This window comes from Pleurodeles waltl, chromosome 6 (assembly GCF_031143425.1).
Source record: "Pleurodeles waltl isolate 20211129_DDA chromosome 6, aPleWal1.hap1.20221129, whole genome shotgun sequence".
Classification (NCBI taxonomy): Eukaryota; Metazoa; Chordata; class Amphibia; order Caudata; family Salamandridae; genus Pleurodeles; species Pleurodeles waltl.
In genome coordinates this window covers 984,718,017-984,730,133 of record NC_090445.1, presented here as the reverse complement: position 1 = coordinate 984,730,133, position 12,117 = coordinate 984,718,017, and the positions used below count along the sequence as shown (strand labels likewise).

Sequence of the window (12,117 nt, the reverse complement as noted above, 5' to 3'; positions counted from 1 at the left end):
ATTGTACTTTACCTGAAATCGCTGTCCCTCTGCACAAGTTGCTCAGTAAATTCTTTAGCAATTTCTTTACGGATTTTCATCTCCATGAACAAGTTTTGCTTAGTCTCATTTACAAGCTTTTTCCGCAAATCTTCAATTAAATCCAATAGTTGCTAAGAAAGAAATGAAAGAGTAAGTCTTTTTTGTATATAGTCAACAAGCAAAACATTAAATGCATATTTAAGCATGTGTTAAGTTAATCTGCCCATGCCAAGGAAAGTATTTACAGCTAATGTTTCTTCTCTGCTCTCTCCAATGACAGCAACTCTAAAGTGGGCAGATTTGACAAATTGGTACTACCTGATCCAGCAAAAAAAACCATGTTCAGTAAACTGCACTGGTCGTCAATCATACTCTAGGAGGGAAACGGCACATCCAGTTATACTCCAGGTCAAGAGTGTATGATACTAAGCCACTTCCAACACACTGTGCCCTTTGATAATTCAACTCGATCCCAGGCCACCTAAATTTTGGGGTTCCCAAAGGCCATTCTCGAGCGCTCAATAAGCCTAAATTGAAACTGCACTGTCTTATGTTTAAACCCCATCCTTGTATAACCAAAGAAAAATAGTCACCTCCCACTTTGTCTCTCAGATACCAGACATAGGGAAGTACATTCTGATGACTCCTCCCCCCCCCCCCCACACACACACACCTTCATATGCAAACCTGTAATTTTCAGTTCTTATCCTGCCCTCTAGTCGCTAGCTTTCCTCGGTCCTCACACATCATGTCCAACCTATTTATTTATCATGACAATGCCACGCTTCTGCATCCTAATCCACCAGCCCAGACCAGTCCAATATTTTGGACTAGCCAATGTTCTCTGAAAGGTCGCCCCATCCACTTTGTGTTTGTTAATTTGTTCACATCTTTCTAGGTACTTCACTCATTATGACAGGCCCACGGCATTTCTGTTTAGGAGAAACTCGACCACAGGATGATGTTTAGATGCTTGTGAACATGGGTCTACACAAAGTAAGATGTGAGGTCAGGATACTATTGTAGTGTGATTATCTTCCATTTGTAAAGCTTTAGTGAGCATGTATTTGTGGTAATGCACTTTCATAGGTGGGTCGCTCAAGTTGTTGCCCTTTGAATAAGGCAGCTTGCTATTGCTAACTCACCCTTTTGCCACATAAATCCCAGCATTAACCTAGCACATTTCGGAAAGGTTCATAGCCCTCTTTAGTCTTGTTACTATTTTCAATGTCCTCCTTGATATCTAGCTCACCGTGATACTCGCTATCTCTGCTCCAAGCCCCAACCATGCAGCCAAAGTCTTTTTCCTTGTGTATGTAGACAAGTCCATTGTTAGGAACCCCAGTCGCAAAGCACAGACGGGCCTCATTTGCCCAGAGGCTCTATCCATAGATGCAAAAGGTTCCAATGAGTGTAGTCAAGAATATGTGAATGAAGTTCCAATAGAAGTAAAAAAAGTTTTTTTTAGGCAAATTGGGCATTTTACTCACAAATACACATCTCTGTGTCATCATGAATCTAATAACGAGTAAGGGATGAAAAGCATAAATGAAGTCAAAGAACACAGGGTTGAAATGTAAGGAGAGTATGAGGGTATGCCTACATGGAATCACTATATTGAAGCCACAGGGTTGTTTAAGTTCACCCTCATGAAAAAAGGTTGGTGTTAGATGGGGCAATCTAAAAATGAGAAGCTTAAAACTGGGGTGGTTAAAATGGGGTTGCTGAAGGTCAGGGAAGTTACAGGAGACCCATGAAAAGAAGAGACAGCAATGCCTGGAAATTAAGGCTAAATAAGGGCCGCAAGGGCCAATAAGGGGTACTAATAAAACTTGTGTATTCATTTTGCAACCCAAAGAATTCGAACACAGTAAAGTACGAGCACAAAATGGGTTTTGGGTTACTGAACGGCGAGAAGATTGAAAGATGTATTGAATGCTGAGGGAGTGAGTATTGTAAATCAGAAAAGCTGTACGAAAACAAAATGTTGCAACCTGACTGGTTCCTATCTGTGGTTTGTACCGCAGTGACATTTATAGCCAGAAGCTAGGCTAAGACCTATTAAGGTCACAGCCCATTTATCACTAATGCCTCGATTCCAAAACACTGTTCTGTGAAGATCACAGAGATTCAATAAAGAACTGAAGAGCTAACCTAGTTCAGAGTGTATAGCAGTACCATGACCAAGCTGGGAAACAGCAATCCATCTTGAATACTTTCCAGTAAGACCCTAAGAGCTATGCTTGAGGTAGGTCTAAATTGTAATACCAAGATCCTCGATTTCAAAATCAAACTCAAGCGGCCAAAATATTTTTAATGCAGAGGAGCTACAAAAATGAGAAACATCATTTGATTGTGCATCAAAAACTAGCACAGGTTTTAATATTCATTGTTTATCTGGTTACAACCATGTTTACACTCAGCTCTGTAAAACAAAACAGAAACACAGCAGAAGATACAATCTAGTGTTAGAGAGCTATAACATGCCTACTACCTAAGTAGGAAGAAGGATGAAGTCTTTAAAGAAAATTTAAATGCATGAATATGAACTGCAAAGGTTATAAATAACAAACGAAACAGTAGCCAGGATACAACCCTGAAGGTAGGAGCGGAAGACCAGATTTGAATAAGGACACTAAGATGCCAAAGAGAAAAATGTAATCTGAAATCACAACCTCTTCAGGATGTGTTCTCAATGTCCCACAAGAAGGTAAAACTGGCCCTCTCTACTAGACCACGCTCGGAAAGTGATATAGTTAACGCCAGAAAAAGCTATAAACCTACCCTGGAGGTGAGGAAAACTCTTCTGATGGAGGAAGTTTGGGAAGCGCTGTCAAAAGCCTCCATCCTGAAGAGCTCAGCACTGTTCTGAAAGGCTGTTAACCGGACTTTCTTTTCAGGGTATGCAAAACTTCCTTTGACATGGTCATCCCAGTGGCGGCATGGGTTGCCCACTACAACAGCATTAATAATCCGGATAATAGTGCCTCCACCCAAGAGGGAGAAGAGAAGGTATATGGAAACCCGGAGCTGTATTCTAACCTTGCAGACTATATAGAAGTCGAAGATGTAATCATTGCCCTTAGGCAGAGTGCAGTGGGAAAGCACCCAGCCCAATTGGGTTTTCTTAGATCTTTTCAAAGATAACATTGCACTGTGGATCCCGACTCTGACCAATGTTTTAAAGCCTACATCGGAGGGAGGATATTTTACACATGTGAAAGGAAGAGGTTGTGGTCTCCATCTTTAAGGAAGAGGACCACCATAATCCCTGCTGCTAACTATTTCACTCCTAGACACCTGGCAGGATTTTAGCAAGCACACTGTAGGATTGGCTGGAGGAAACTGCCTCCATATCCAGAGTCCAAAGGGTTTCTGCCAGGTCTGGGGACAGTCGAGCCATGCTTGAATCTCCAGCTGGCCATCAGCAAGTATTTCAAGGTAAAGAGAGGGTCCATTAACCTAGGGTTTGTGGATCTTGCTTCGGCCTTTAACACAGTCAACAGATCCAAGCAGTAGGGGATAAATGGCAAGGATGGTAATCGACCCAGGCATAACTGGCTTGATACAAAGAATGCACTGGGTATATTTCTGTAGGGTCAGGCTCGGCAAGGAGGGTGAACTCTGTCAGAAAATTAAATCGCCAATGAGAGTCAGACAGGAATGCGTCATGACACCCCTTATTGTTTCTCATTTACATTAGTGACCTTGAAACAAGCCTTTGCAAAGCTGGGAAATATTTTGTTAATGTGGTGCAAGGGCCTTGCCCATCTTATTATAATGCCTTTTAGACTCTTTATAGTTTGTTGGGTGGGGGTGGAGGGGGATTTGAGTACCAATCTCAGCAAATCCTTCGCTATGAGCATTGGACCAAAAATGCCAAAAACCATACATTTTATCTGGATGGTACGGAAATCTAAAAAGGTCAAGACTTTGAATTACTTAGGTATACAATTGATCAAAATTTAATGTGGCACAACCTATTCTCCAACAGGGTTATTCAGTCCCAAAGAACGCTGTCCAGCGCACAAGATGATTAGCCTTTACAAAAGCAAGTGCACTGCCATAGCTTTGTTTGGAGTTGGGGGGGGGGGGGGGGGGTAGGGGGAGGACCAGATGTGCTGGCCCACCTGAGAAGAAGGAGAACAAGTCTCCTTGCTCTATCACAAGACACTCTTTTCTTATATGTTCCACTCCAAGGTGGACCTGTACCCCCTGAAGGACAGGATAAAGTTGGTCCCTTTGCTACTCTGAGTCAGAATTTCTTTTTTTTTGGGGGGGGGGGGGGGGGTTAACTATGTTAAAGTGGGATTTTTGGACCCAGTCTTGCAGACTGGTATTTCAGCCACAGGTTCATTAAAGCTACTGTGATGGTCATGATAAAAGACGCATTTAGGGAGAGACAGCGCACACTACATCAAGTGAACTTTGACAAATTAAGTAGTAGTGCTAGCTATAACTATCAAAACATCGATGTGTTGTGAATTGTATTTGCTGTCAATTTCTGATGCAAACAGTAGGTTTTTGTTTACCAGGCTACATTTTACCCTTTTTTTACTTACTAGAGGCCTTCCCCAAGGAATTCGATTGCCACACACCTTTGCCAAATTGTCCTTGCAGTGACTTATCAAACCAAAGCACAATGCACTTTACCCTATTTTGCTATTTATACTATCATCCCCAGAAGAGATTCCGGAGACCAATTCTTCATGCATCTGTGATCAGATCTCATGGAGAAGTGCTGCTTTTTTTTTTTGCAACAACTCTGTGAGTTGGATCTCTGTGAAGCAGTTCAAAATTATATTTGTTGTGCAATTAGGATAAGAAACTGGTACTGGATGTGATACGACGTTTTGTTACCCTATGAGTTGGATTTGATCCAGTATTTTTATGTTTTTAATAATTGTATATAGTTTTTATTATTGTACTGTTTTAATCTGTGCTTTCATGGCTTGAAACCAGATGAATAATGATCCTTCACAGACTAAACACCTTATATTCTGAATGAGCTTACTTAAATTTTTTATTAATAATAAATGAACCTTGGGTTTTGCTAATTTACTGCAGAAGGCTTCATCACAAAATCTGTAAAATGCACAGCTTCTAATACAGCAAAATGGCTTTCAGGTGCTCCCATCCCTTGTGAATTAAGGAGGTCTGCACTCCAGCTCTGCATTAATACTCTGCAGTGAAGCACTGGTACAACTCTAGAATGAACTGATAAACTGCTGTTGCAGAAAGCATGGGTCCATTTTACATTTGAAAAACCTGAGGAATATTCCCAGAAGTATACCTTGAAAGCTGCGCTAGGTGCTGTCTTCCAAGTAGGTCACCGAGCTTGTCACTGAGAATATCATTTCACATCTCCCACAGATTCTTATTTCCTGTTTTACAGAAATGCGCATCTAACGGGGCAGAGTCTATGTTACTGGGGTCCTTTACTCCAGAGTTCATAAAAAATCAAGATGGATTGGGTTTTTTCCCCCAAAATCCACTCCCTGTAACACATGGCTCTACTAGTAAATAGGCCACATGCCATTCATTCTACACATTTGGGACAAGTAACATTAGTGGGGCGAGGCATAGCAGGATCCTCACCCAGCAAAGGACCACCCAACATGGATGTAGCTATGGAAAAATAAGAGACCCAATAAGGCTCTAAAACAGGTAAGATAGTGTTACAACAACGATACACAGAAGTGATCGGCATAGTTTCAAGGCTTACCCACGCTTAAACACTTGCAAATGCACTTAAAACAATAAATGAGCTAAAAGAACATTGTGGGGGAAAATGCAGAAATAAATTAGTTTTCCATCACCAGGAAATCATCAGCTTAAAGCGATATGTCCTTTTCCATAGTACAAGGCAAAAGCAGAATAAGGAGTATCTTTTCTCTATTGGTATGTAACTAATTCTAAACAAGATAAGGTGTGGAGAAGTATATTTGCAAACTTACATACAACTACGTACCATATTCATCCAAAAGTAATGGAACCTGATATTGTTAGGTAGATTCATGAAGAGCAAGATGCCTCTCCAGAAGTGGACTTAAGCATGAAATGGAACAGGATTATTAATTCAATTTCTGAGATTACTCTTAATTAGGTACACATTAGTAAAGCTCTTTTGGCCTTGTAAGAGAAATACATGGAAACTCTGATCCAAACACATGAACAAGTTACATACCTTCGGTAACGCCTTATATGATAGAGACATAATGTAGTTGCCAATTCCTCACTTGGGAATTGCCCTCAGGCCTCAGTTGGATCTGGAAAATTTTCTGAGAAGTATCCCTGCACACAGTATGTGGCGTTGAATGGCTGCACATCCGTGCCGGAGATGTCGTCACCGGACCTATATAGGTGCCACCCCGGTGAGCATTTCCATGCCAGAACCACAGAGCCATGAAGAACAATGACAACTGGTGCGTCAAAACTAAGTCCCTTGAAGAAGAGTCCCTGCCCCTAAAATCATTTCGCAGAGCGAGGAGGATGGGCAGGTCGGTAAGGAATATGCAAAGTCTCTAGCTGATAAGGCATTGCCAAAGGTAAGTAATTTGTTCATCTAATAGAGACTACAAATTACAGATTCCTCACCTATGAATAGATCCCCAACAATACCATAGCTGGAGCTGGGTCTGCCAACCAAGATCATACTAGAAAGTCCGGTGGGACAAAACGGGCTAAGAACCCGTCCCTACGGACCTGCCTGTCCAGGCAGTAGTGTTTGGTAAACGTGTGCAGGGATGCCCATGTTCCTGCCTCACAGATGTCAAGGGCTGGAACTACATGTGCTAACACAGTGGTTGCAGCTGAGCGAGTGGTCGAGTAGAATGAGCATGCAACCTTGAGGTGATTGCTTTTTGGACAGTGCAAAATGCAGATTACGATTTATCTGGAGATGGTCCACTTCTACACTGCCTGACTTTTCTTCGCACCCCCATAGCCAACAGAGTTGATCATCTACCCTGAATTTTGTACGATCAAGGTAGAACGCCCTCACTTTTTTTTGGATTTAGCCAGTGGAGACTTTTCTTCCTTAGAAGGATGTGGGATGGTGTAAAAGGCAGGCATGATGATGAATTGGCCTACATGAAAGGGTGCAACCACTTTTGGTAGAAAGGAGGCCTTAGTGCGACGCACCACTTTATCAAAGTAGATGGAAAATGAGGGCGGCATGTATGACAATGTATGCAGCTCGCTTACCCTGCGGGCAGATGTAATGGTCACAAGGAAGGCTGTTTTTAAAGTGAGAAGCCCGAGAGGATAATTATGGCCAGGCTCAAAAGGAGGGCACAACAGAAATGTAAAAACCAAATAAAAATTCTATTGAGGCACAAAGAATGGTGGTGGAAAAAAAGATATGCAAGACCTTTAAGGAATCTATGTACAATAGGGGATTATCAGGCAACCGTAAAAAAAAAAAAGCAGAAATTGCAGACAACCTTTGAGAGTGCCCACAGCAGAGCCCTGCTGGACCAAAGAAAACATAAAAAAACAGAACTTATGACAGAGGGGCAGAAAGGGGGTGGTCAACAGACTTGCTTATGCGCCATGACACAAATTTCTAACAACAGGCACATACCGTTTTGGTGGAGGGACGCCTGGCTGCCAAGATAATGTTACTGACTTTGGGCAGAAGGTCAAAAGCTGTCAAATGTCACAACTCAACCTCTACGCAAAAAGGTGGAGAGTTGACAGGCCCAGGTTCAGAAGCACCCCTGCTGCTGCGACAGAAGATCCTCCCAAAGGGGCAGTCTGATCAGAGGATAGATGGATATGCTCAACAGTTCAAGATACCAGATTCTTTGTACCCAGTCCAGAGCCCCAAGGATTAATAGGGCCCGGTCATTCTTAATCTTTTTGAGAACTCTGGGGAGAAATGGTGAGGGTGGAAAGGCGTACAGGAGGCCTGAGTTCCACTCAAGACAAAAAGCATCTCTGAGCAACTGCAGCCTTCGAAACTCCAATGTGTAAAACTGCTAACATTGCACCTTCTCCGCGGAGGCAAACAGATCTAACCAAGGTTCTCCCCACCACTGAAAGATGGCAAGGCTATTAGTGTTCCAGTAGACATTTTCAGCTGAGTTTGCCTGCTCTGGTGTTCAGAGTCCACCAGATGTTGAGCCAAGAGGGATATGCCCTGCTGTTCCAGCCACATTCAGAGGCACAGAGCCTCTTGACAAAGGGCCATGACCCCACCCTGCCACTCCATGCTTGTTGCAGTACCACATGGCGGTGATGTCCTTGAAAATCTGCACCAACGTCCCATTGACAGAGGGAAGAAATGCCTTCTGTGCTAGCTGGATCGCACAGAGCTCCAACAGGTAGATGTAGAGTCAGGATTCCACTGGAGACCTGATGCCTCTGATCTCCACCCCACCCAGATGGCCACCCTATCCCAGGAGTGACGCACCTGTCACTACTGTAAGATCTTGTTGGGTAAGGAGAGGGATCTGCCTCAGATACAATCGCGGATCAAGAGCCACCACTGCAGATCTTGCGCAGTTCCCTCCCAGATCTGTACTTTGTCGGAGGGATTCCCCGAATGCTGAACCCACTGAAACTTTCAGGTCGCAGAGCCCGCATATGCCATCTGGCATGTGTCACCAGCAGGATGCAGTGGGCCATGAGGCCCAGCAGCCTCAGCCATGCTCACCGAAAAACAGGATAGAGGCTGAAACATTGGTATTACAGCCTGAATATCCTGGACTCATCGCTCAGGAGGATAAGCTCGAAACTGCACTGTGTCCAGAACACCTCAGATGAAAGGGAGCGTCTGAGAGGTAATCTGGTGTGACTTCAGCACGTTTATAGTGAACCCCAGTGAATGCAGAAGGTCTGCCGTATTCTCGAGGTGGGAGATGACAGCCTAGGGCGAGTCAGCCTTCAACAGCCAGTCATCGAGACAGAGGAAGACTGAAACACCTGATTTGCAAAGATGAGCTGCGACCACCGCCATTATCTTGGTGAACACCCGATGGGCGCTGTTTAGGCCAAAGGGGAGCACGGTGAACTGAAAGTGCTTGTGGTCTACATTGAACCACAAGTAACGTCTGTGGACAGGCAGGGCGGGAATATGAAAATAAGTGCCCTGCAAGTCTAACACTACCATCCAGTCTCCTGGGTCCAGGGCAGCTAAAGCCCGAGCCAGAGTGGGCATTTTAAACTTCTCTTTCGTGAAGAAGAGTTTAAGTGACCTAAGGTCTAGGCTAGGCCGAGGACCTTGTCCTTTTTCAGTACCAGAAAGTAGTGGGTGTAGGAATCTGGCTCTGTATATACTATACCAAAATAAGGTGTGGTGCGCACAGAGTTCATGGGTTCCCTAGAGGCTTAACAGAAGTTAAAGCAGATAATCCAAATGCTCTCTTTTGTGGTAGTGTGGTCGAGCAGTTGTACACACACAGTCAATAAATGAGGCACACTCAATGACTAACTCCAGACCAATTGTTTTTATATAGCAAAGTTATATTTTGTTACGTTATCACTAGAACCAAAAGATCTTTGCTGCAGGTAAGTACAATTCTAAGTGAGTAGCAAGCATATGTATCAAATGTACGTTGTTTGGCTTTTGCAGCTAAAGCAATTTACAAGTAAGTAATACTTTTCTGTTTCAAAAGTTGACAGTGCTATTTTTCCTAGGAGTGAAGAGAGTCCTGGGGGGAGAAAGTGTTAGCACATTTAACAGGTAAGTACATGACTTACGATTTCAGTCTTCAGTGGTTAGGAGATCCCAGATAAAAGTTCAAGTTGACCCCAAAAGTGCACCACCAGCAACATGGGGCCTGCTGGGTGCAGAGGTCAAAGTTGGCGTCAGCTTTGCAATGGAATCCTATGAGGGCTGGGGGGAGGGGGGGGGGGTCTTAGTAGAAAAGAGATAGCAAGTAAGTACCCGTGGTTTCAGGACACAGGCATGGGGGTTTAGTTCTGCAAAATGGGGGCGGGGGGCGGCGGGCGGCGGGGGCACAGGTCAGCACCAAACATACACCCTCCGTAGCACAGGCGCGGGTGCAGGTGCAAACACAGATTCAGACACCCAATGTTGGTCACCAGTGGTCACAAGGATGCTGCAGGCTGGGTCCACGGGGCCAGTTCCAGAAACCCAAAGGCTGGACAGGAAGGAGAGGCGCCTGCTGGACCGGCGGTCGGATTCTCCACTGCCTGCAGGGATCTCCTTAGGCAATTGGAATCTTTGTCGGATCCAGTCACGGTCAGGGGGGGTCCTTTGGATTCAGGCTGCAGGCGTTGTGTTGGCCAAGAGGGGTCAACCCAGGATAGACTCTAGGTCAGAATCGCCTGGGAACCTTCTCTGGATCGGTGGGCCACCTGGAATTGGGCTGTGGGCGCAGAGTGGACAGGGCTCATGGATCTGAGGCAGTTCTGGAGTCCTCTTGCAGATTTCTTCTGGACAGGGCTGCTGTACCAGCGAGTTCTTGGTCCTCTGCTGGGCAGGCAATACTCTAGGTTTTTTTTTTTTTAAAGAGGTTGCTGGTCCTGCAGGATGCGTCGCCTTCTTAGAGCAGGAGTCTTTGAAGCTGCAGACAGGCTAGTAGGGCTGGGGCCAATTCAATTGTGGTCTTGAGTCTTCACTGCTGGGCTCAGCTTAGCAGTCCTCCTTGCTTTTTTCTTCTTGAGGTTGCCAGGAATCTGGTATGATTCATGGGTGCCCCTAAGTACTAAATTTAGGGGTGGTACAGGGGTCAGAGGGCAGTAGCCAATGGCTACTGTCCCCAGGGGTGGCTACACCCTTCCTATGCCTGCTTCCTTTGGAGATGCAGGCACATTCTGAAACCTATTGGTCTCTATCCTTCAAAACAAGATGGAGGATTCGGCAAGGAAGGGGTCACTTAAGCTCTGGACACCCTAGGGGTGGTCCTACTGCAGTGGTCAGTCCTCACAGTTTTACCTAATTTTCCTGCCAGACCTGCCACCAAATTGGGGCCTGGTCCAGAGGGCTGGCATCTCCACTTGTTGTAGTGACCTGGGGCACTGTAACCGGAGGTCGGAGCCTTTGAGGCTCGCTGCCAAGTCTTACAGTACTTGCGTGGGGGGAGCTGGGCAAAATATAGGTGGGCATCTCTGAAATGCCCTCTCTGTGCATTTTACAATAAATACAACACTGGCATCAGTGTGTGTTTATTGTGTTGAGACGTTTCATACCAAACTTCCCTGTCTTCAATGAAGCCATCATAGAGCTGTGGAGTCTGTAATGACAAACGCCCAGCCTATGTACTTAATATGGACCCACTGACCTTCCAATGGACAGACACTGTAGGGGTAATATTGCTCATGCAACTATGCCCTAACCTGTGGTGTAGTGCACCCTGCCTTAGGCTGAAAGGCCTGCTAGAGGGGTAACTTACCTATGCCACAGGCAGTGGTTTGTGAGCATGACACCCTGAAAGGGGTGCCATGTCGACTTTACCTTTTTTCTCCCACCAGCACACAATCTGCAATGGCAGTGTGCATGTGCTTGATGAGGGGGTCTCTTAGTGAGGCATAATACATGCTGCAGCACTTAGGGACCCTTCCTGGTCACAGAGTCCTGGTTAGAAGGATCCCAGCACACACTAGGTCATGTTAGCATTAGATATCAGGCAAAAAGGAGGGGGTACTTTAAACAAGGGGCCAGTTTCCTACAGCAGGAATAGGAACCATGGCCTACTTCTGGCACTGGAACACTATCTATTGCTCCCTTACCCAAGAGAGCCATAACTTCCTCTCAGAGAAGGGACACGTAATCATCCATCATCAGATCGTATGATGGTGGCATGGGTGGAGGGGCAGTCACTAAGGGCAGGTCGTAGCCCCTCCAGAATGTCAGCAAAACCCACCTGTCTGACGTGATGCATTCCCAGTGGATCAGGTGATGGGGAATTCTGCCTCCGACTGGTCCCTGAAAGGAGTCAGACTAGGAAGGCTTGGAGATTCTGCCCAGGGTGGACTGGCCAGACAACTGGCTCCCAGAGTCACAAGGCTGGTAGATCCTAAGCACTTGGCCAAGAAGAGGCTGGGCAGCATGCGCAGCAAGGTGGCAGGCTGGGAATGGAGGCGGCTGGAGGCCCTTTTCTGTAGCCACAAACGAGGCGAAAGGCA

The 12,117-nt window shown here is 45.3% G+C and overlaps 1 protein-coding gene across 1 annotated transcript in view; it reads right to left on the bottom strand.

Annotated features, from left to right (window-relative positions):
* KIF20B (kinesin family member 20B) overlaps nt 1-12,117 on the bottom strand; it is a 434,415-nt gene that overhangs the window by 301,202 nt on the left and 121,096 nt on the right. The window contains exon 14 of the mRNA XM_069239865.1: nt 13-152. Within this exon, the coding sequence (XP_069095966.1) occupies nt 13-152 (140 nt within the window). The remainder of the gene's footprint in view (nt 1-12; nt 153-12,117) is intronic.